General features: G+C 44.1%; 1 protein-coding gene across 8 annotated transcripts in view; it reads right to left on the bottom strand.

Moving 5' to 3' along the window:
- Positions 1-26,023, bottom strand: part of DIDO1 (death inducer-obliterator 1) — a 52,718-nt gene that overhangs the window by 15,576 nt on the left and 11,119 nt on the right. For 5 of the 8 annotated variants that reach the window (XM_063091654.1, XM_063091647.1, XM_063091673.1 and 2 more), the window contains exons 2-10: positions 17,669-17,862; positions 16,559-16,670; positions 14,686-15,523; positions 13,607-13,928; positions 11,433-11,645; positions 10,221-10,434; positions 9,110-9,157; positions 1,098-1,563; positions 802-961 (exon numbers count right to left, since the gene is read on the bottom strand). In XM_063091654.1, coding sequence (XP_062947724.1) covers positions 802-961; positions 1,098-1,563; positions 9,110-9,157; positions 10,221-10,434; positions 11,433-11,645; positions 13,607-13,928; positions 14,686-15,521 — 2,259 coding nt within the window. In that variant the 5' untranslated portion in view covers positions 15,522-15,523; positions 16,559-16,670; positions 17,669-17,862. Of the gene's footprint in view, positions 1-801; positions 962-1,097; positions 1,564-7,645; positions 8,487-9,109; positions 9,158-9,922; positions 10,435-11,432; positions 11,646-13,606; positions 13,929-14,685; positions 15,524-16,558; positions 16,671-17,668; positions 17,863-26,023 lie in introns of those variants that run through there. The other 3 variants (XM_063091685.1, XM_063091693.1, XR_010022991.1) reach the window with 3 other exon arrangements.

The following is a 26,023-nucleotide window of genomic DNA, read 5'->3' on the forward strand; positions in this document are numbered from 1 at the left end:
TCAGGAAAAACAAAATCACATACACAATTTGAAATACAAGTCAAAAAGGTACACCCTTAGGAGTAAAGACAGGAAGAAAACTACTCGTGCTGGGGGTTGTTAACCACAGCGAGATGCAGAGATGCAGTGTGTCTTACCCTGGTTCTACCACATAGCTAAGAGCTCAGAGGCCAACAGAGGACACACTGGGTACCAGCAGGAGGCTGTGCCAAGCACGCAGTGCGGCCTTTCCAGCCTTCATTCCCATCTGGATCACAGGGGAAGACCACCAACCACCCATGGCTGCTACGAAGATTGAGCTACCCTGCAGCACCTGTCCAAATGTGAGAACTATAGGGGCTGCTCCTTATTATTACTCTAAAAGTTGCCCAAATCGTTGGGCTCACTCAGCTGATGAGAAATAAGAAAATAAGACAGAATAGGTTGTCTGAAGCCAGAATACGGAGACACCCATATTCTAGAATAAAAGAATCTGAACTTTACTTTGGAGCCAATGAAGTGGTGGGCATGTAATTTCACTGCAATGTTTAGAAGAGACTAATCTGGAGAAATGAAAGATGAACTTCAGGGGGAGCCAGTGAAACGACTGACAAGATTCCCAAAAATCCACAAATATTCTCAACACCAAGAACATGGGAGCATGCGGACGCATCACAGAGGATAAAAACACTTTTCAACTCTTATGGAAAGGATATAAACGTTGCAAATGCTGTTTATCACTGTGAAACTGAGCTAACAGAAAACAGATGCCAAGTTCACTTCCACATCAGGAACATTCCAGCATACAGTGACCACACTTACCTGGTTTTTGGGGTCCTTCAGGTTGAACATGATGCTACGGTATTTACTCTTGTAGCGATTGTCTGTAACTTGAAACAAGTTAAACATTTCCTTCTCAATATGGAGGGCGATTTTTCCTACTTCATTTTCTGTCATGATTAGGTCATCGCTGTCATTGACTCTGAACAGAATTAAAAAAGAAACTACATAAACCTCTCACATTTGCATGTATCATTTAAACAGTGATGCAATCTCAAAACCACCACACTACAAATGGAAGTGCTCCTACATATAAGAAACCACGTACAACAGCCCACCTTTTCCACAAGATCTCTTTTAAGGAGCGTCTTATATTCTGCCGAATCTGTGAATTTGGCTGTGACTGAGCAGGGCTCCCAGTTCCGAGGTGTCCTGGGGCTGGAGGGGCCGCAGGAAGAGAAGTTGCTCCCGGCTTCCTGATGGCTCCAACCAAAGCAGCTGAGCCAGGGAACTTTTTGGAAGCAGCCGTCACAGAGACCAGCACGGGCCCTGCCCGCCTGACAGCAGAAGTGCCACCTGATGGGGCGGTCGAGAGCCATGACTTCTTGGGGATGGTGCCCTTGAAGCCAGAAGGTGACTTTTTAAGGACTGGTTTGGCTCCTGCCACATTAGCAAAAGAAGACTTCTTTGGAACGAGACTTCTAGGCAATGGTTGTTTGCCCACCGAGGAGCCTGGAGGGGCTGTCTGCTTTGAGGCTGAGGCCGCCACCGCCTTTTCTTCCACTCTTCTGTCTGCCTTCATGGCTGCAAGAGAGAACGCAGCACGCAGGTAAGACAGGACAACAGGGCTTCAAAAGCATGCCCACCCTTAAACTAGCAAGTGCTTACTAGGCATTACTGAATAGGACAAATTTAGAGAAAAGGATTTAAAAAGTCTTAAAATTCAGAAAAAGAAGTGTAATTAAGTGCTGCCAGCAGTATTTACGATAATGACTATACCTTATGTCAGAAAGAAAAATGCTTTTATTATTACATTAAACCTTTTACTCCAACCAACAAACTCCATTATCAAAGGCTCGATTTGCTCCCCACCTGGGCTTTAGAACTGAAGGACAAACTTCACATTACCAAAAAAGAGAGGAAGATGTAGAATAGCACTTTCATTAAGAATTCAAGTGCAAATTGTTTGTAAACTCGAGTTTCATGAATCTTCTCAGCAAAGGTAAAAGCAACAAACGCTCTCGACGTGCACATCAAACCCCCGAGGTGCCCTCTGTGGTCAGCACATCCGAGTGTGGGAGGGTCTCGTGTGCCACATCACTGTCCTTCTGGACGAGTCACTTGGAGATGATGCCAATCATGAAATAGGGAAAGGTGACAGTAATTTGCAACATGTTGAAGGTCAATCATGTTTTCATACTAAGAGCTGGCATCTGAGATTACAGTGATGCTGTTGTATAAATGTCCCCATTTAGAGCCCTCGAGTCATCATTCAATTAAAGTGGTAAATCAGTGCTTTTAATCCATACAAGGATTGTAGTCAAAAGCTCAAACAGAAAGTCAAAAAGCCCTTAACTTGCACAAAAACCTTTATGCAGTGAAGAATCAACTTGTTATAATCCTACACTAGGCCTCCAGAACTGAGTTTAGCACTGCGACCCCACTGCTGCCAGGAAGCAGGGTTCCCACATAGATCGCACGGTGGATGGCACTTGTTGGGCAGCTGTGTGACACGGAAGGACCCCAGGCAGTGGGGCAATGCACAAGGTGTTTGGAAATAGGTACAGGCTGCCAGGCGGCCTCAGCCCATGTGGGCGAGGGTCACCTGGGGCAGGTGGTTGAGACACGGGCTCTTCTCAAACTGTCCACTCAGCAGCAAGCCTCCACCCTCCCAAACATCGAAATGGGGGAATTCAACGTGTGTTCCAGGGATCCCTACAGTTTTCAGCCAATTCCTGAAAAGCCTGGGAGCTGCACTTTCCCCCACTTTATAGGACAAATAAAATTCCTTAATTTTACACATTTGCGACAGTACTCCATGAAGCCAAATCTCACGACAGTTAGTGTTAACAGGCAATAAGCCCAACTTTAATTCCAACTGCTTTCATATTTTCTGCCCTAACCATCCTTTTAATGGTAATTCACTAAAAAGGCAAATCTTGTATTGTCATCTCACACTTCCAGCTTCATGTCCCCTGCCTGCCTCTTGCCACAGGGGGTCTGCCCACAGCACCCCAGGCTTGGCATCATTTCCAGACCTCAGCTGATGAGGCTCTCCAAAGACCACTGTGTTCCCTGGGGGCTGTGGCTCACAAGCTACGATGGCCACACCTCTAAATGTGTCATTCCTCTGGGAGCTGGGTTTCCATATAAAGTGCACTATAAAGCAATGACGATGTCTAGCAAAATTGAAAATAGGGGCACGCTAGGAACAAAGATAAAGCCTACCTTTTACTGTCCAGGACACCTTGTTTTAACATTTCTACGTGTACTATTTCATCAGATCAAGTTTACACACCTAAGGGATCACTGTACCTTCGTATTTGGAAATTTAACAACTCAGATTTAGCTAGCAACGTTTACAGCATTTAACTTGAAGGGCTGCTAGAGTTTAGGTTAGGTGAAATCGGCAGAGGTCCCTTTCCTTGGGGGAAGAAGTGCGGGGGCCGGGAAGGGCTGAACATTTAAAGTACAGCAAGGACGAAGTGCTGGACATAGATGCCGCAAAGAACTCAGATGCTGAGCAGAGGCACCATGAACCACCCACCAGCCGGGCAGCAGACCACCCAAAAATCATGAAGAGAATGAATCTGTCACGATTAACGTTGAGGCCCAAAACCAGTTCAGTCACTGCCTTCACAAATACAAACTTCACTGAGAATATTTTAATGTTTTACTTCAACATAATTTTAAAAAGTTTGGTCTAAAGCGTTTCCAGAAACCTCAGTAAAACACCTCGAATGTAGTACATGGGACACCTGTGTGATGTGACCTGAAACCAAACCTTAGCGACGTTTAACATTCACCTTGTTTCGGGTTGCAAATACATGTTTACTTCAAAAACATTAATCACACTTCTCCAAATCATAAGCTTTAGAATGAGATGTCCACACAACAACACTTCTACTACTGGTCCAATCGGTGTATTTTCTCCTTCATTCAGGGAAAACCCAAGAGATTACTTCTAGGACATTCCCAGTATACATGGTTAAAGTCACCTATTACCCAAGAGCAGTAACAGTAAATTAATCTACTAAAAACGGGGACAGCCTTCCTCAACCATGAAGTTGCTATTTTATAAAATTAGCTGCTTCTCTTAAAAGCTAACGTTTATTATCCTTTATCTATCCTTTAAAAAGTACATAAATAGAAATAATTAGGTAAATTATTAGTAAATTTTTATAAAACTGGGGGACTCCAACAGCCAGCTGCCCACAGGTTACCTGCTGGTGTCATGACACATGTCAAGCCTCTGTTCTACTTTGAAGAGAAATGTTCAAAACATGCCAAAAGTTCTACCCAGCAGCTGCCCCAGGGACCTGTGTGCACTTCTGTTCCACTGTGAGTGGCCACAGCATCGGTAGTGCTGGACTTGGGTGAGCTTTGCTGAAATGGCAGCGACAATGAGAAACTCGAGGACAGTTAAAACTTGCAAATTCACTTTTTACTGTATTACATTGTGTATAAATTTACAGAAGGAGAAGAAATAACTTGTAATCAACCAGAAAAAAACTATTCTAGAAAAACAGCAGCACTGCCTTTCAGGGACAAGATGCCTGTGAGCTGCTGAGTTCTCTGCTGGTCGGCAGCAACGATGTCCCGGTAGCACTGACTGCAAAAGATAGAGGTGCACCGCCCAGTCCCCACCCGTCTGTCCACTGGACAGGAGGGGGGAGCCATTCCGTCCACACAGCCTCCTTCAGCATCTGCATCCTTGGGGCCCACTTGTGGGGAGGAAAGGTGCCACCCTTAGGGAGCTGGCTTAAACCTTAGTAGCCACAGGAGGAAAAGCTGCCCAAGGCCAGGCCACTGCCCCAGATGAAACTGCTGCTACAGTGACCGGCAACTTGTTTATAGTAGAAATAAGTTATCTGGGGTCCAGCCGACTACAGAACAAAGCAGGCCGTTGGGCACAGGGATCAGCAGCACACCCTAGTGGGCTAATTTCCCCAAACCATGAAACAAGGTGTCTTGTCACACTGCACGAATGGCTGTGGCACTACAGCATTGCTGGTCACTGGGTGGCACTAGAGGGCCTCAACGGAGACTGGGAGATGATCTGGCCTCCACCAGAATTATGCTAACGTGTTCCTTTGGGTAGAACCTGTCCAATTGCCCATATGGAAGTTGCAGCTGGATAGTAATGAAAAATATGGGGCAGGAGATCAAGGCTGCACAGTTCCAACCAACCCCACAGACACCCACATCCAGTGACCATACTGGATGCTCCTCATGGGCAGAGGAACTGCTGAGACACACCCCTGTCAGTACTGGTGACTGGTTCAGGGACTCGGGCTCCAGACCCTCTCCCACTCCCACTGTACGCTGGATCCTCACCATCGGCCACGCTGTAAGGACTGTTTCTCTTCTATGGACCTGGAAGTTAGGGCTCTGAAGGGACAAGTGGAGAGAGCCTGTGAGTAAATTCGGCTCACGATGACATCAGTTCTATTTTTAGCTCTCAGTAAGGCACCGGTACAGTGTAGTTTCCCATCTCAACTGTTTCACTGTTAAGAATTTTCCTTGTGTGAAATATCAAGGTGCCAGTAGCAAGAGAAAGTGTTCCACTTTTGCTCCTCTCAATATGCTCACTTTCAACTGAATTATCGTTGTAAAAGTGCAATTTATATAAAGCATCCTTTTATAAGTTATTGACTTTTATATCAGAAAACAAAATATAGGTAATTCCCTAACTCTCAAGACATTGTAGAAGACATTATGGTTTTTGTAGAGGTCCATACACACGTTTTGGGACACATGAAGCTTTCCTAGGTTAATTTCTTTCTTACTGATGTCCAACATCTGAGTTACCTCCATCTTAACAGAGAGGAGTTTCATGAGAAACTCGAATAAACCAATTGCACACCTGGAGGCATACTCCTCCTCCATGGTTTAGTAGTTTCACATATTGTAGTTCTAACATTAAACTAAAACCTGATTCATGTTGGGTTGGTAGTACGCAAAGACCTGTTCAAACTACACTTACTGTGAACCACTAGAATGAGACATGACAAGGGCTGTGAGGGGAGACGGGCATTACACTCAACTGTAACCTGGGTCACCTGCCCAGGTGTGCAGTGGGCACAGTGGTATACCCGGTTGCCAAGCCCAAGGCTTGTTTGGAAGCAGAGCTGCTGCTTTTCCAGATCTTCCAGCCAGAAACGGGCAGTCTACTTTAATAAGGTTAAATTTTAACCAACATCGTTTGTGCCCCAATTGTTTACTACTTAAGCCAACATAACAGGGCATGTTAAAGTAGTCCATTTGCCCTCCCCTGTAACCCCCAGTCCCAAAGGGTCACATGCACACAGACCCCAGAGCTGATGGCACCGTGCAGATCACACTTCAGGGTGTGCAGCCAGTTACCTTGTGTTCTTCTTGCTGATCTCTTCCAGGTTTGCGTCAAGTAAAAGTTGCCTCAACTTCCATTTTAAATAAATGATAAGTAGCAAAAATTCTTATTGATCTCCTAAATTTACTTCGCTAAATCCTAGAAGCTAAGAATATAACTATGTTTGTGTCGATGTGTAACAAACAAGCATTAAGTATTTTACAGCGTTTACAAATGTACCTGAAACTGTGTACCGCACTGGAGGAATGACAGCAGGCATCTTCAGGGGTGACCTTTGCAATCTATGACACCGATAATGCCACCAGAGGGACTTTCCTAAAGTGTTAATCTTTAAAGTGTATTAGAGTAGATCCATAGCTCCAAAAGGCTCTATGAAGGTCACTGAAGAGCAGGCGAATTTGAGACCAACCCTGCTGGAAACTTCTGCCCCTCCTCCCCTCCCCCAAGTGGCTGAAGCACAAGAAGGAAGGGAGCAGGTAAGGGATAGACTGAAGGACGTCACAGGACAGTGCTGATGGGATTTCACCTTGCAGGTTTGAGTTTACAGAGTGTGAAACCTTCCCCTGACCTAATTTTCCGATTAGTAGGCTACTTTTTAAGTTTATAAAAAGTAAAACACTTTAAAATACCAAAAGAATGTCACTGACAGCCAAGAAAATTCCAGCTATATGGATAACATTAAAAACTAGCTGTCAAGCTAAATCCTTTATCAGTACAAATTTCGATTTTTCTTCAAATTGGGAGGAAGAGATTGGTTTAGATGTACAAAGTCTGGTTACTCCCAGCCTCATTTTATTGCCACTGACAACTCTGGGAGAGACAGAGAAAAATGGTAATTTATGCAACCGGTAAAACATACCGACACCCCCTGACCCTGGCTTCAAATTTCTACAAAACATTCTTAGGTTCTAGTATCCCCCTTATGTTTGTTTTATTACAGGAAAGTTATTCCTTATGATTTCAGTGAAATGCTCTTCTGGAGCCCACTCCATGAGTGATCCTTGAGGACACCTGTTCTCCTGGATCCGTTTCACCTACGGCCTGGCCACCTGTGTGGCACGCGCACATGAGCGAGGACAAGGCTTCCAGATGGGGAAGATGCACAAGAAATCATCTGGGTTTGGGTTTGCAGGCTGTTAAGGTTTTGCATTTCAACTCCCACAGCTAGAAGGAATGAACTGCAGAAGTCTGTTTTCTGGTCAAAATCTGTTCATCTCCCCAGTGTTTTAAGTTACTTAACAAGCCATTTAAGGGAGTCCAAATACTAGGAACGGTGCCTGTAAATACAAATACCAGACACTTCCATTTCAGAACTGTAATAAACCAGGAATACTTTATAAAAAGATTTTCACCCTACTTCATGCTCTGAGTAATGATAGGTAAACAGTGGAAATAGAGAAGAAACATGGAAGAAAAAGAAAATAAAAACAAGAGAAACACCACAATCTTGGGGAGAAATAATATGCAAACTGTTTCTGTAAGCTAAAGAAATTATACAGAAGTCCCAAAAAACAATTAAACCAGAGGAACAGCTGCATGTTAATTGCATCACCTTGAGAACAGGAAGGATACTTTAGCGGGCGGCATGCCCTCCTTAAAGCAGCACCAGAGGGCTTCGTGCACAGCAAGGCCTTGTTCACTGAGCACCTGGAAGGCAGCACCAGCCACATGGGAGGATGGAGGATGGAGGATGTTGTCAAGGGCACCTCCACAAGCAGCCGCAGCGATCGGCTCTACCCCGCAGATCTTCTTACAATGTACACGGTGAGCCAAACAGACTGGACGTGGACCCATTATCAGCCTCACAATCCACCCCCCCAAAGCATCTCTGCAGCCAGCCAGGGGGGCAGGGCAGGGTCTTCATGGGGTGCAGAGTTCTGATGGGCTGTGTGTGCGGTGCCCCCTCCCACCCAGAGGATTGCCCTGCTACCACAAAGGTGAAGAGATGTTCTAGGGTAGAGAGGCAGAGGCACGTCAAATTTGTATTTTACCAATGACTCCACTCTCCTCCCAATCATCTTTTGGGAAGATGACGTTTCTGAGGAAACAGAAAATGATCAGAAGCAAGTAGATCAAGAGTATGTCCCTCATAAATTTTGGATATCCATCAGTTTTGACTCTGAGATGCATCAGCCTTGTCAGCGTCAGTGAAGAGCTGATGGAAGAAGCAGGGAAGGTCAAAGAAGAAACCTAGGAGCGGAGCAACGAGCCTCCTCACTGGTCTTCTGGGCTTCATCCATCCATCCCTGTCTCCCCCGCAAAAGGTGAGTGAGGTAGGAGATGATGACTCAGAGATTAGGGCAAAACACTCCCCATCTTTTCCCCGCTGCAATCTCCTCCACCCCCATATTTGGAGTCTCAGGGTCAGCTCTCCAATTCTGGTCCACACTAATGGAAAGTAACTGAACTAAAATGAATTACCCAAATTATCTATACCGTGTCACACTCCCCGGTTTTTCTTTCCTTTGTTGTTAAGTACCTATAACCAAATTAAAGCATTTTAGCAGAGTGCTAAAAAGTGCTTCCCACCCACTCACAGACAGGTGATGCTTACTTTTAAATCTGCTCATCAGCTCTGTAAAAGCACTGTTTTGTAGAGGTGCTGTAATTTGATGAACATTTGAAACGTTATTTGCTACTGTGAAATTCTCAGCTCAAACAACCTGAGGCATACTGAGATTCAATACTCTTAGGTCTTGGGCCCTTTATGTGATCAAAACGAGTTACTTTTTTTATTTTATTGTTTTTAATGTAGACCACACTAGATCTAGCACCTACCTGGACGAGCACTCCTCCCCCTCCACAGGTGATTTGTTAAAAGGCCAACTAAAAGGAAAACACAGCACGCTATTTAACCTTTTGGTGCTTTAAAAAAAAAAAAAAAAAAAAAGCCCAAAATGCACTATGAACAGCATAAATAAAAACTGAATTGAAAATAGTTTTAGAACAGAATAAAATGTACCCAATGGATCTAATTTAAATTTCTAAAATTTAACTTTGGAGCGTTAGGCTGAGAAACAAGAACAGATTAAAGCTGAGTGACCTAATCTGGGGTTTCACAGATCTATTTGAAATAATTTCATTTCATTAACTTGAAATGTAGGTCAGGGTATGACCTTTAATAGTCTAACTCTTAAAGACAGTTGGAGAGAGGAGCCAGGAAGCTAGTCACACTTAGAACTCTAAGCACTTTCCCTTTAGTAAGGCCCCCCTTGAGTTCCAGGTGCAGGAGCACTCCACATCACTCACTGTGGGGTCTACAGAGCAGCAGTGAAGGCCCTTCAAAATTCAAATGTGTTTATGTGGGTGTGTAGTATATGAATCAGACATGAAAAAATTCCCAACTGTCCAGTCAAAAATAAACTCCTGAAAAGCATACCTAAGTTGGATATCAGATGCAATGCTAATTTGCAGAGGTTCCAACACCATATAAAAGAGCTGATTTTATGTGCTGAAAGTGGATAGTGTGGGAAGACTCCTAAAGTTTCACACAGGGCTGTGATAAGAATACCTCATGTTAAACAGTGATGAGTTGTGAGTGCTGGGTAGTCTACTCAACCACATTTTGCTGAAGACAATACAAATACTCACCAGAGCCTGATAATGAAAACAGAGATTAAAAAACTCAATCGTCAAGGTGCAACATTCAGCAATGAGGTTTGTACAGCTTTTTGGAAAACACTGACAGGAAGTCCCAACAGACTAGGGATGGACCCTCGGGGTCAGGAGGCATCTTGGACATGGGCATTCGCTTCCAGCGCTGATGGTGCAGCCAGTATTTGTGATCACAGCTAAAGCACAGCTGCAACTCCCAGTCCTGGACAGGCCTGGGACGGCTATCCAGGAAGAGCGGGAGGGGTCCAGGAGGCCAGCCCCAGGTGATACATACATTTGCACAACAGTGCCGACGACAGAGCGGCAGTCTTTTCCGGCTTTACTGCATTGTAGTTGTGGTCGCTTGCCCACGATGGCGTGCTGCTTTCACAAGCTGTCTCCTTCCCGAGGGCTTCACTCCTAGAAAGAGCCACCACCGCCTTCTTCACTGAACCTTCTTTCTTTTCTGGAGCTGGTCTCTTGTGCAGAGGAGAGATTCTAATGCCTGCCTGGATAATCAGCAAAACCCCAATCAATAACAAGGCCAGAAATGACACCTCCAGTTCATCTCATTGAGCAAGAAAGGTCATAATCCTATGTCTTCTTCAGGTCACCCAACCTGAGTCTGCACGCCACATCTGCTGAGCAGCAGTCTGGCCACCCTCGCACATCCAGCGGACCCTTAGCATTTCCACTTCATATTCAGGATTCCAACATTTTGGGCAATGTGAACATTCCCGACAAACAACCTCCTGTGACCCTGCTGAGTGAGGCACGAAGGTGGCATCATGGGGAGGCAAGAAAACCCCACCTGATGCTTCTGCACCCTCAGCCAGGCCCAAGGCACGCTCGGGGCTGCCATCTTCCTCTCATGTGCGGCAGCAACTGCTTCAGTGGCACTGCTACAGTTCAACACTTCCAACCTTAAAATTAAGTCATCTAAAAGCTACATAAGCATTTGAAAGTAATTGAGAAAACTCCCCAATGCTTCGTCATAAATATAATGGAGGACATGACACAGTTACGTCAACCTGAGCCCCAGGACGGGCCTATGTTCTAAGATAAGAGCCTGTGACTTCTAGCCATCCTGTATTCTCCCCAATCCCACAGATACTAAAACAGGACAATCTTGAGAGCTAGTCCTTGAAGGACACAGCCTTCTCCAGGACCCACCCCCAGCTGCCCTGTGTGTCTACTTTCCACGCGAACTTCATCGGTGGTTAGCAGGTCTTTTCTCAAGACTGCTGCCAGCGTCCTGAGCCTTATGCTCTCCATGCAGCAGCGAGTTACCTGCCTTTAATTCACTGTATTTGTATGACTTCATCCCTCAGCCAATCAGCCAATGGGCAAAGAAAACAGGTGGAAGACAAAAGTGAAGGTGACACCACCTGCGTGTCATCTGTACCTGCTGTCCCCGCATTTTACAAATAAATATAACAAGTCTACAAGAAATACTTCTGCACACTCTTGCTCCAGTTGCTCGGACGGCCGGTCTAAGTCGACTTACCTGAACACTACATTTTGGAAGGCTGAGCTTTTCTGGCTTCATCTTGATCTTTTCTTTAGGTTTTGGTCTTGGTTCTTTACCTGAACTTAGGAATTTCATAGTAGCTGCAGCATGTTTAAGAATGCAGTCGTTGCTGCAGTAGACCGAGTCAGGCTGCGCCGCATTGCAGCACCCAGGGCCAGTACACCTGGAGGCACCTGGAGCCTCCACTACCTGCAGAGCAAAACAGGCAGGTTCAGACAGTGGGCTTGCCAATTTCAGCAGTTAAAATGCTTTGTAAAATCACTATAGCATCAAGGTCATTATTTTTAATTAAGAGATAGCAACAGTATTTTTAATATGAATAAAAACTTATCTGTTTATTCAAACTACACAAATGTTATTTCCCCAAGGCAAGGCACTGACATTTTAACTGTCCCTCACACCATCTGTGGTGGGCAGAACTCTAAGGTGACCCCTGGGACTCCTGCTCCTGGTGCACATGCTCTGCCTAATCCCCCCCTTGAGCATGAGCAAGGTCCATGGACAGGATGTGATTTCATACCCACAATCAGATTCTGCAATAGGGCAAATGTGCAGTGACTGCATTGATGTAATCAAGGTCCCAAATGAAATGACCAAAAAAGGCTGACTTAATGGTCAAAAACCTTTAAGAGAGAAACTGGGCCTTTCCCGAAGAGAGAAGATTCTATTGCTAGTTCTGAAATAAGCTGACCTGTTTTGAGAGGGCCATCCAAGGTCAGGATCTAAGTAAGGCTGCCAGATAATATACAGGACACCTGACTAAAGTTGAATTTCAGATAAGAAAAATTTTAGCATAAGCGTGCCACAAAAACTGCATGGGACATACTCATAAACTAAATGATGGGAGAGCTTCTGGAAGGGGATGTTTTCCTGGCTGAGCCTCTGATGAGATGACAGCTCCAGCCACACCCTGACTGCAGTCCTGTTAAGACCATGAGCAGAGGGCCCAGCTAAGCCATGCCCAGGCTTGTGACACAAGGCAACCGAGACCACAAATGTGTGTTGTTTTAAGCTAAGTTTGGGATAGTGTGCTATGCAGTAACAAGAAACTAAAAAAGCACGAGAAGTATACTTAGCAACTTCTGTTTACAATTACTAAAGTAGGTTGTGATGGTCAGGACTAAATACACATGAACATGTCCCTCAAGGGTACTTAAGCAAAACCTTATTTCTCAAATTAAACATTTAACATAGTTGTTATTCCTCCACAGAATCTGTTTTACTTAGAATAGGATTTTATATAGGCTTATGTCAAACACATTGACAATAAAGACATGAAATTGACAAATTTCCTCATTAATTTTTCTTAATGACTGTGACATGAACAGTAATGTCACATTTCCATCCAGTCCCTCTTAATATTTCTGTGACACATTTATTCAAATAGCTCGGTCTTTGCACATGTCCACCTTGCAGCTAACACAGTGCAAGAGCATTCATAAGGCAGAGACGTTGAGACTCAGCACTAGGCTGACCCTGCTAGAAGACATGCTGCCAGGGTAGGGGTGGGCCAGGGACCCAGGAAGGCCCAGAGTGAAACACACTCCAAGCCACGCCCCTTGTGGGAACTGGAACGGAGATTACCCGTGCCAGTTCTCAAAAGTAGACACTGATGTGCACGGGAAAAACAATGACAGCCCCAAAGGGGCATAAAAACCAGGCAGGAAAGAGAACTGAGGAAACAGCTGCAAGGCAGAGAAACGATACACTGAGCACAAGAACCAGTGAGGGTCATACTGACTCGGGCACCACCACCACTCAGGGCTTCCCATGCTGAGTCAGCACAAGAACCACAAGGCAGCTCAAGGTGGTATAAGGGGACAGAGGGGCACACGCACTTCAGCAATTCAAAAACAATTCTGCAAGTACACCTAAAATATGTAAGTACATCAAGAATTCATAAAGAAAAGCCAACAGTTAAGATAAAGTCCACAACAGCAGACGAGGCAGGGAGAGATGCTCATCCGTATGGTGGGGGCAGGAGACGGGGGCAGAGCTTAAGAGGCCCCGCCCCAGAGGCAGTGCCCGTCCTGATGAGAAATTAGCTTATTCCAAAAGACAGAAACTTTCCTAGCCTCGGTATTTCTACAATAGCCAGTCTGGAATCCATAAGGTCCAGCCCTCAATGTTTACCTCGGCACAATACTCACAGGCTGGAAAATCTTGAGTTTTTTCTTCCCGCTTGGATTAGCGGCTTTCTCAATTCTGCCCTTTATCCCTTGGTCTTCACTGGATTTTTGCTCCACTGTTCCTATACTTGTAAAGTCCGTGCCATCAGCATCTCCAGGTCTACATTTAGTTTCCTGCTGATCTGTAGTTTCTGAATTAGTCTCATCCTGCACTTGCAGAATGGTGCAGTTTGGGCAGATATAATCTTCCCCGTTTCTTTCCAAAAGCCTCCCTCGAGCCTCAGAGATGCCCACACAGTCACCATGAAACCATTCTTCACATCGGTCACAGCAAATCATAAACCTGAGATAAAAAAATCATATTAGCAATGGGAGGAAGGAATGAACTCTCACTTTTTGACATATTAAGAAGTCACATGGTTTTAACATTTTATTATTTAAAAAATGCAAACACAGAAAAGTACAGAGAGCAGAATAAGGAACACCTTCATGCCCATCTCTTGATTTCACTAACATTCAACTAAGTCTGTCTTACCTTGGACTGGTGTGAACTACAGGCTTCAGGGCCCTCCACCCCAACCACTCCAGCGTGCCCCTCCTCAGAGCAGCAGCGATGCCTTCATCCCGCCAACAAGCCAACAGAAGTTTCTTAATACCAGATTCTAGCAAAGGCTCTCAGTCGTGCCCCCATGTCCACACAGGGTTCAACCATAGTCTGCATGTGGCCCTCTGCTAGGTCTCCCAAGGAAGGACCTAGAGGAGCACTCTCCGACAGACTCCTGGGAGCATGTGTGGTCTACACCACAGTCACTGGCTGCACATGGCTGTGTGTGGAACAAGGTGCGTCTTGCCTCCCCTCATGCTCACCACTCCGACTTTCAATAACCATGAGGCCAGCGGCTACCACAGGGGAGGGGTGGGGGTGGTCCCAGGCAGTCCTTTTTTTCTTTTTTGACAATGATGTACTCATCTTTTTCAAATAAATAAATTATTCATCCAGCCTAGCTCTGTAACATTTTAAAATCAAAACAAATACAAATGCTATTTTCATCACCCGATTTCTTTGAAAGTTGGGGCAGCCAAGCCCTCCCACAACCCACCTGTTGTTGTGAGGCTGACGACATATGCAGTACAGGGCGTTGGGGTCGTACACTTCACACTCAGGCTTGGGCTTGCCTGCATCTCCTGGCTCTTCATCTTTAACTCCCTGGGCCGCTGTCCCCTCCAGCTTACTCTCTTGGTCATCGTTCACTGCCTGGGACACGGCCTCCTGGTCCGTGTCGGGCTCTTGCTTACTGGGCAGAACATTCTCGACTGTGCTGCCTGCTTCGACATCCACAGTGTCTGTGGGATCTTCCTCCCGACGCCTCTTCCTCAGGCGACTCTGGATGCCCTTCACGGGCCTCTCAGGTGGCTCCTGCTCTCGCTTTCTCCGAAGGCGATTCTGAAGCTCCTTCAAAGTCAGGCCATCGCTGTCACTGTCAGAGGTGTCCTCCTCGTCCTCACCTCCTGTGGCCTTTCCAGAAGAGGCTGGTCCTTCCTGTACACTTGTGGAACCAGACTGGGAGCCACTTTTCATCTCAGAGGTGCTTTCTACACTCCCTTCCGAGGCAGTTTCAACATCTGTGACTGGACAAGATGTTGGCTCACTGGAATCCTCAAGGGAGACAGGAACATTCTTTCTTCCTCTGCGCCGAACTGTTGTAAGGAATTCCTCCACCCGCTCGGTGCGCTTTGGCTGCCTCCCGCTGCGCCGCAAGGAGAGGCCATGCTGCCGTGGGGACTGCTGCTCCAACGGGTCTGCCTCCACGTCTCCCGCACCCTCTCTCTTTGCAATAGTGGTTCTTCGAAAGCCCCATGTTTTCCTGAACTCTTTGCTTGTGGGTTTGATAGCTTTAGGCGCCTCCTCACTGCTCGGGTCTCCTTTATCTTCCATACCTAATGAGAAAATGTGATCACATCATGACCAACAAACCACGGACCTAAAAGATCACGTGACTTTAACTGCACATAAGAGGGAGCACAACCTGCCTAAACGTAAATAAGAAGAGGGATGAGACAGAACAATGTTCTACCTACAAAACATGGAGCTGTGCATGACATAAGTGCTGTTGACCAGTGTCTTGTGAAGTGTGGTACGTGAGGTGACTCATTAAGAAAACTTTAACAGTTACATTCCTAACGTTTAGTAGGAGGAAACACAGCCAGCAAGTCAAATGTGCACTGCTGCCATTCACCTGCTCAGACAAGGCTTTACACAGTGGGGAGCCCAGGGAACAAGCTTCAGCACAAGCAGGGCAAGGACACGATCATGTACAGTGAGGTCGACAGCTGGTATGAGGACTGCCATGTCCGCCATGGGCTCTGGAGCCCTAGGCTGCTGACCACCCTGCTGGAGACCACATGGAGGGGAGGGGCCCAGCAGAGCCCCGGCTTTCAGCCGCCCCAACCCAGGGTCAAGAGGGATGCTGCCATAGATCCCTCATGCCAGACCTGCTGCTGGCTGAGTTCTGAGTGACTTTCCTGGACACCAAGTGGGCGGACTGCCCAGATTCCACATGGTTGAGAGGTACCAATGGGCCTCATTTTAGTCCACTGAGTTCTAAGGGACACTGTCAGTAGCAACAGGTAACTGAGACACATAGGGAATATTGACCTAGGCAACAAGCTTTAAGGTATACTACTTCTCTCTTCTTTTCCCCCCACTTTCTTTTTTTTTTTTTTTTTTCTAATTTTATTTTGTCGATATACATTGTAGCTGATTAATGCTCCCCATCACCAAAACCTCCCTCCCTTCTCCCTCCCCCCCCTCCCCCCCAACAATGTCCTTTCTGTTTGCTTGTTGTATCAACTTCAAGTAATTGTGGTTGTTATATCTTTTTCCCCCCACTTTCTAACAGATTCTAAAGGATCATGTTTGTGAAACTTTTACTATTGTTTAAAACAACAAAACCTGAAAAAGACAGTATATACCGTGAGAACTCTCTTCCCTGTTGTCCAGGCTTCAACCGCATTCGAATGCTAATGATGACTCTGGTTTACACCATGCTCCATTCGAGGGGAAGGACTGGTATAAAGTGAAAACCTTAAAATATACAATAAGAATAAGAATACACAAAATGTAAGGTCACTCGCAATGTAAGTCTTTTTTTTTTCCTTCCATCTAAATATTGTCACTTCCCATTTTCCTGTCCAGCTACAAGTGCTGCCGGATGGCGAACCTGACCCCCCAACTCCTCGGTCACTCAGAAGCTGCTGAGGCGAGGACCACACCCCTTCCTTCATCACCTGACACAGCTGGACGAAACCAGGGCGTCAGCGTAGAAACCCCAGGGAGCCCAGAGCGCACGGAGGAGCCTCTAGGACAGCGGCCAACACAAAGGGGTGCTTCCCGCACCTGCTGGGGTCCCTGGGGCAGGTCACACTGAGCTGCTCCCATCTAGGAGGCAACGCTGACCTCAAAAGGTCATGGGTTTTAAATGTGGGAAACAACACAAAAAGCAGAGACATGCTCCTTACACACACATACATAGCAGAGCAGTTAGTGCACTACAGTTGTTACAACTGTTTACTTGTTCTTGTTAGAAGTTTCACTTTTTGGAAAACAGATTCCCTCTTGCACAAATCAAATTTGCAGCAAATCTGATAGATATCTTAAAAGAGGGTTGAGTCCCAATTTTCACACAACACTTTGAACTTCTACTAAAGACACAGTCATTAGGGGCCTTTGCCAAGAAGGGCACATGTATGCAGTCCCTCCACTGCTGGGTCCTGCCTCTGTGGGGATGGCCTTCTGCAGAGGGAATAAAGGAACTCTGAATCAAATTCCACTTGTTTTTTTGGTGGCTGGCTGGTATGGGGATCCAAACCCTTGACTCTGGTGTTAGCATCTAAATCTAATTCCTAACAGATGATTAAACACTCCACTGAAAACTTTAAAGGTTAAAATATTTCAAATAAATATGAATGCTACATTATATCAGTTTTTTTTTTTTTTTACAAATAACGACACTTTATAAATAGAAAATACAAACTTTCAAGTTAAAATTTAGTTGCTGCTGTTTAACACTATTGATACTTTACCTGCCCAACACTGAAAGCTTGGACACGTTTTCTCCTGGAATCCAAAATACAACAAAAAACCTGGTTGATGAAATCTCTTGTCAGTAGACAGCTGGGCCTCAAAACACCATTGTCGTCAACCACTGTTCACAAGTAACAGGATTCATATTTTCAACAACTCAAATTGTTTAGACTCTGCTCCCAAGGAGTAGTTCCTAAAACAAAATTTAAAAAGATTTTACAGCACTTAAAATAACTGTAACTAAAACCATGTGTCAATAGTTTTAAAAGAAAAAGGCACCAAACTTTCCGAGTGATCTTATGAGTGTACATTATGTGATCTATAAAGACATCCAGGCAGTTAGAAAAAAGCACACGACTCTACCTCCGTTTCCTGTAAGGGCTTTTACACAGAAAGGCAGGTATTATCACTACTCTCTGAGAGAAGGGGACTAGGACAGCCCAGGAAGAGGTGGCCAGCCTTGGGCTTGCCTGGGGAGGCCAGCAGAGGCACAGGAAGATGAGGGCTCAGAGATCAGTCATCAGCTTCTTCCCAAGTATGAGCAGACTCTTGAGACAAGCCCAGATCAATAAATCCCAATACAGAGCAGAGAAATGCAAACAAGAGGTGAAAAGGCTGAACAAATGTATGTGAACGTAATTGCTCAAAAACTCTTAATGCTGCAGCTCTATTGTCATTTTAATTAAAAGCCTAAGGAAATTTTAGAAGACTGATGTTTACAATTACCAAACACCAACATGGCACAGATCATCGGTGTGTACTTAAAAACATTTTTCCTTCTAGAGCCTCTCTCAATAGCCACATCTAAACATTTGCTTGAGATGCCTTTATTTCTAGCTAGGACCTGAATGTCTACTTTTTCTAGCACATTTGCCCAGAGTCCACCCTCCAGAGTGGTGCTTACCACCTCCTACCTCCTGCTTGCCTGCTCCAACTGTCTCCTCCAACTGTGGTCTCCCCAGCATCCTTGGAACAAAGAGGCAAACATTCTGCCTCATTCTCTTAAAGAGACAGTGGCCATTCAGACTGCAGTGTTCACTGATTAGCCCAATGACTTCATCACGGTCACGTGATCTCTTCAATGTAGTAAACCTACCTCAAAGTGATTGCTTCAAGAATTCAGAAACTTGGAAATACACTTTTATACTCACAACACTGAACATTTTATAAAAGCAAAGAAATTAAGATGTTTTCAGGAATGGAAAACCAGTTTTAAAAATTCAATTTAATCTGAAAAATAAACATGTTTCTGGATTTGAGTTCTGAATAATAAATCAGAGAAATATAGTTATTTCTGTTAAGTAGAATGAGATAAAGAACATATTCAGAATCGATCAGATCATTTTATATATGCAAAATTGATTTTTTAAATAATTTCTTCAACACAGAAAATCTGATATTTCAGTTAAGCTTGTGGAATAAAAACATATGTACATGAAGGCAAAAGTAAAAAAAGTTTTGTTGAGCTTCTAACACAACTTAGAATTAGTGTGTCACTGTACCCACTACATAGTGCCATTACATAGGGAACGTGGCCAACCACATCATATTAATAACAATTTTTTTCCCAGAAAGGAAGAGAAAGGTAGGCATCTCCAAAAGTGGGAAAGTAAACAAACTGTAGGACAACACTGCATGCACTGAACTTAAAATCATCTCTCTACATTTCCAAGCACACATTTTTTTCTCAGCTGAAAACTGCTGCATTTTCTAACCAGAAGTAGGGATAATGCTATAGAATCTTAGGCTAAAATAGATACACAGATATTTGTGCGTGTGTGTGTGTGTGCGCGCGCGCCCTTCTCAACAGCTCTGTTAACACGAAGCCTGCAACTAGAAGGCTGGAGAGCGACAATTCAAGAACTGGACGTGCAGCTGACCTTCACACTTCTTGAAGGGCAGCTCTCAACTTTTCTCAGGGACCCTTTATACTCTTAAAAGTTGAGGACCCCAGAGAGCTTGTGTTTATGTGGAATACAAGGGTTCATCAAAAAGTTCACAGAAAGATTAGTATTATCCTTTAATTCCATTTTTCCATGAACTGCTTAAAGTACTCTCATATAGGCCGGCCCGTGGCTCACTTGGTAGAGTGCAGTGCTGATAACACCAAGGCCACGGGTTCGGGTCCTATATAGGGATGGCCGGTTTGCTCACTGGCTGAGCGTGGTACTGACAACACCAAGCCAAGGGTTGAGATCCCCTTATCGGTCATCTTTAAAATAAATAAATAAATAAATAAAGTACTCTCATATATCTAATGATATTTCCAAATTTTTTAAATATTAAAAATCTATTATACATTAACACTTTTTAAATAAAAAAGTAATGTTATTTCTAAAATAATTAGAGCTAAGAGTGGCATTGTTTTATGTTTTTGCAAACTTCTGCCTTAATAGAAGACAGAAGGACTTCATGTCTACTTCTGCAGTCAGACCCCATATTGTGTGGGTTAAAAAATGCGGAGAAAGTCCTGCCTCACACAGATGTCATTAAGAAATGGAGAAGTATTTTACAATCTTTTCACATAACTATGGATGTTCTTTGATACTAAACCAAATCTTAGCAAGTAGTAATTTCATAAAAGTTCGCTGCAACATGGAATCTGAAACCACACCAACGAACTTTCCACACTTTCTTAAATTAAAACCCAGCAGTCTGTCTTGCACTTTGAACGTATCTTTGACCCGTGTGTGTTGGTCATTTGGAAAACACTCGTTCACTGAGTTTCAGGCAGATTCCGAAGGTCAACATATTTCATTAGATGATATAAAAAGAAACATTCATTAATGTCACCTCCAACCTCCTCAGAAGTCATTAATTATTGGTAAGCCATCAAGGTCATGACGGCAGATACAAGTTTTCCAGAACTCTAATATTTACTTGAAAGCCTGAATTTTACCCTTAGCAACAGATACCACCTGCTGCTCTCTCTCCTTGAGACTCACACTGTTCATCCTGGGGAAAAGGCATGCCAAACACGGAACTGGGAAAGTGCCGTGTGTCTGCTGCCGTGCCTGGGAGGGCCAGCTTCCCCTGAGACGTGGCCAGTTACGGCCGGAACAACTTGCCACTATGCCAATCCCACCTGGGCCCTCCTGGAGACACAGCCCCCAGGCACAGCAGTCATCCTGTCCCGTGTGCTTACCCTTCATCACAGGGACAAGTGAGGGTTGAGACTAACATTAACAATACTTACTGCTTCACCAAGGACATCCTGAAGGGAAACCGGTGCATTTTAAACCCCAATGCATGGCGGGGAAGAGCACAGCGCACCATGGGGTGGCACCGAGCTCTGACCCCACTCTGCACCGCGGTGCACGCATCAGCTCACATGCCTGGCTGCTGCTGTGGATTTAGTTATTACTTCTGTCCCAGAAAGGGTTTTGGGGACTCCCAGGGGTCCAGGAAACACACTCGGAGAGCCTTTGTAACATGCCATTTCTACTACTTTAATACATTGGACGTGTGCAAAGCAGTAATACGTATCTATGCTTCGGGTACCAGAAGAGACTTTAAACATTTCTTTCCACAAAAGAGTTCTACAACAAGCTCTATATTTTCTGTTCAGATTCCCCAACTCATCAAAACGTTAAGCTGCCAGAAATGAAATTCTTAAAAACTAAAGAAAAAAAATCCTCCCAAAATGTTATATGTTACTTAAAAAGTATTACTGATGCATGACCTTACAACCATTATAAATCTGAATGCTCAACTTTTAATACTCCAAATTCACTTAAAGTAAATAACTGGTGTGCCCATTTAAAGATTTTTAGTCCCACAAACTTAAGAGACTAATTCTTTTAGTAATCAATCTCTAAGACTCTTTAAATATGATGCACAGCCATAACGAAGTTCACAATATGGAAACCCCAGGAAAACAGCTATGACTTCTAACCAAAAATAACAGTGCAGATTTTGCCCCACCTGGTGGCAAAACATTGTTTCTTCAAACCTCATCATCCCCTGAAACTATTTAAAACTGACAATTTTAATTTTGAAACAATTCTAACCTGCCAGTCAGAAACTATATCCAGTGCTATAATAAAACCTCATTATTTTGGACTCTGCTCAGAATTTTTGTTAATTCTGACAGGCTAGGCCAAAGTTTACACTTATTTATATTTTGTCTATTAAGGGTTTTCCATCTCGGCAACTAATCCCTTGTTATGTGGATGAGGAGGATCGAGAAGTTCTTTAAACTACTAAAAACGAAAGAAAGAAAGATGACCCAATAAAAGATGTTTTTACAACTCAGTTTTTATTTATGGAATACCCACTACTGAGAATAAGCCCAGGAATTTCAGACAATATCCTGAAATACGACAGTGTAAATGTTCTCTTGCCAGCAGCAGTCACTGTTCCTGGTCTAGTAACACGCGGCCACAGAGACTGCGCTGCTCTGCTCTCGGGTCCTGCAGGTCTGCAGCAGCAAACATTTGCCTGTGAAACATGCAGAAGTGAGGTTTGGGCTCCAGGGGAAACTAAAATATCCCAACTTTCATTTATTTTCTTATCTATACAGAATCTGACTCAATTGTATAAATTACATTTAAACCCATCCATGAGATGGCTGAATTCAAAGTTTTGCTGCTTACCAAAGAACACTGCCATTATTAAAATTATTTTGATGAAGCGAAGATGTCATGTTTCTCGGGAAGAAAACATGGAGAAAAATCTAGAAACAACCCTGTTGTTGTTTTAAATTTCTTGGGTATTTCTGCTTTACAGATATGTGGAGACAAAAAGCAAAACTCATTACTGAAAAATCAGAGAGAACTGACGCCTGGGCCTGCAGGCCATGGTGTGAAGCCAGCTGCCAAGCCCCGCCTATGGGTTTGCTGCTATCTGGTGGTTTCTCTCCATCCAGTTTCTGGTGCAAAACACAGACTTGTGACCTCAGTGCGCAACTCAGATGGGAAATATCAACTCTCCAAATGAATGCCAAGAATCAGAAACAGTCACATAAATTCATTTATCACATCTAAGGAGAAGGAAAAAGCAAGACGTTCACTGTTCTCTATTTAACTGTGGGACAGTCTCCTAAACTGCTACCTCTGATGGGCTCCGCTCTTGTCTCTCAATAAGAAAGCGTGGTTTCAAAGACCATCCAAGACACAGCCCAAATGCTGTGTTCTGGGGTGACTAGTTGCTCTTCATAACATAAAAGGTCACAACCTGGGTCTTAGTGATCACTGCAGTGTGCAGGTTCTTGTCCTCAGAGGAAATGGGGTACTGTGTTAGAAACCAGAGGACAACACGGGGGATGAATTCCTGGGCAGATCACAAGACCACAAGAAGTGGTGTGAGCGTTCCCCAGGACAGCACAGCACGCAAAGACCAGGTCCCTCCCTGTTGGGCACCTTCGCTTGGAGGAAGAATTACTGTTAATTAATTAACAGAATTACTGTTAATAATTCTGATCCTCCAAGGACGACCCCCAACTGGCTATTCTATTGCTTTTACATCCACCTTGTCTCTTTGGGCTCCTAGTACATCTGTGTTGGTTTAAATCACTGTCCCACCCAGCACCTAGAAGCTCCTACCCTTTATGTTCTCCTCCGTTGGCACCATTAGACACCTGCATAATGCCACAACCCCAAATACAGGGTACCTTCACTCCCATCTCCCACTTTCACATTGATGCAACAGACTTGTTAAGGACCCAGTGAGAGGCCTTGTGTGACTGTCTTACAGGCAGTCAGTCTCCCAACACACCGTCACTTTGAGTGACAGATATGCATTAAAACATCTTCACCAATAACAGCAAACCAAATTTATTTCACCTTTCTCATGAGGCAAGTACATGTTTGAGCTAATAAAAACAGTTCAGGGATATCGCCTATCTTCCTAAAGGTAATCCATTTTCCCAGGTGTTTATAGTCAACTATTTTTTGAACTCTCTTTTCTCAACAATAAGAATGTTTTTAATCATCATGGAGCACAATGATTCTCAAAGGTGGTCCAGCAGCCCCACCCTTTCAGAAGGTCCCCAGGATCAAAGCTGTTTGCACAACAAGAAAACGTTCCAAGCCTTTGTCACCCTCTCAGGAGGATATGACAGTTTCCAGAAGCCAATGCAGAAACATGTGAGAATCCAGCTGTTGCCGGTTAAGCCAGAAAAAGAGATCTGCAAAAACTTATAACAATGCCACCTTTCTCATTAAATTGTTTTAGTGTTGGGAAATAGATTCCATAAAATGTTATTTATGTTACTGTGTAAGGGTTTGTTATTTTAAATAAAGATATTTAAAAATGAATAAATAAAACTTTGACAGTCTCATTTTTAATGTTAAATGTAGTGAATATCAATAAATATAACTTAAATAAATTAAAGCTCTCTGGGGTTGTCGGCAATTTTTAGGAGTAATTTTTAAAAGACGCCCTGAGTTCAAACAGTTTGAGAAGAGCTCGCACAGAGTTTCTACTTATGGTGACTCCAAACGGCTGCTCCTCAGTGTGCCAAGAGAAATCCCAGGGCCTTTCCATTCTGTCAGGACTCTAAAATCAGCCACGAGTACTGCTTTAGCATTCAATTTTTCCGGGCGCCCTCCCCCTTTTCTCTTTCAGTTTTGCATGATTACCAACTGAAAAGGTGCTGATTGCCAAGTATGAGACTGACTGCTACCCAAGTTCAGGGTAAGAAAATGAGGTTTACAAAAGAAGCCTTCTCTCACAAGCACCTGCTTTGCAAGGTGGAATTGCGTTGTAAAAAGGAATTAGGACCTCAAACCACAGCCTAACGAGCAAAAATGATGCTTGAAGACCTTGAAAAGTCAAGCAGCTTCCCAGGACTCGTGTCATTACTGCATAGGTAGGAAGAAGTGAAAACAAGGGACATTTTAGTACTAAAAACATGCTATAAAAGGGAACACAGTTTTTAAATCATAATCTGACAAATCCAGAGAGTTCACAACTAGAGTCCACCTGGCCTGTGTATCTCCACAGGGTGCAGTGGCCACTCTTCTTGGTGCAAGTTCAGCATTCCTGGTCCTGATGGCAACAGCCAGCAGTGCCCATCCCCAGCATCACGCTTTGCACCCCCCCCTCCCCATTTACAGCCCAAGCAAATCCTCAGTTAAGGAGATTGGGGGGTGGGGTAAGAATGCAGGCTTCAATCCCAGCTGCAGATGTAACAGCTGGGTGGGTGCACGTAGTGGGCAAGTGCACTTCTCTCTGGCCTGATTTTCCTGTCTGTGAAATGGGGACAATACTAATCTCAGTCTCCTAAAAGGTTTTCTAAAAATACAGTGTCAAGTGCCGAATCGGCACAGCACTTGGCAAGCATGCAACCAATGGTAGAGGCCGTTCATCAGAACCATCACCCCGAATCAATGAGGGTCTGGGAAACAGGACCTCTCAGGCGAATCTACTTCTTTGACAAACATATACCAAGAGCCCCTCATGTGCTGGGTGTAGGTGACATCTTCACAGAGAGGGCAGGTGGGCTTTACTCTGACCTAGCAGAGGTGCCTGGGTGAGTGCAGACAAGTTTATGAGGCAGTGCACTGCCTTTTTTTTCTTCCCCTCCCCAAAAAGGTGACAAACACCACAAACTAATGCCTATCATGAGACTAGTTTGAAAAACAAAGAAACATCTATATAATGGAATGTTTTAAGACCGAAATTAAAATGAAATCCCTCCACTCACTGCCATGAAGAGAGTTTGACAACACATGAGTAAAAAGATCAAACCATCCCTCATCTAAGGCCACATGCACACAAGTGTGTTCACCAGCACGTGGTAATGCGCAGCGTGTGAACAGTGCTTCTTCTGATATTTTCACATTCTATGTTTACATATGCCTTAAATTTTCTATATATGTATTATCTTTGTAACCTAACCATTCTAAGCTACCTTCATTTTGCAAAAAAACCCGATTTATCTTTTTATAAAGGTAAATTAAATACCACTTAAATGTCTTCATTAGCACACAAAAACAGAACCACAACACTAAGTTTGATACTCAGAGAAATATCTGCTTTACAAATTATACACAAGATAGTCATCACCTATTGATTAAGTTCTATAGTCAAGGCTATGGAATTCTTATTAAAATACATACAATTACCTGCTCAACTTCATATAACAACTTACCCTCAAAATTACTACTAAAAAATAAAATGAGGCCCAGGCAATGCAGGCTGTCTCTTAGAAGTCTGTGCACGTAGAAGAGGTGTGCTCAATTCAGACTGTGCTCTTTGACCTCCTCTTTCCTGATTAATACGTTTTCACTAACTGTTAACCATATAACCTTTGTGATGGAATTAATATACATCATTTGATAATAACCACAAAGAGGCCAATATTAAACATCGATTGTAAGGGACCCCACCACTTAAGAAATGGAAAAGAG

The sequence above is a fragment of the Cynocephalus volans genome, chromosome 1 (genome assembly GCF_027409185.1).
Source record: "Cynocephalus volans isolate mCynVol1 chromosome 1, mCynVol1.pri, whole genome shotgun sequence".
Lineage (NCBI taxonomy): Eukaryota > Metazoa > Chordata > Mammalia > Dermoptera > Cynocephalidae > Cynocephalus > Cynocephalus volans.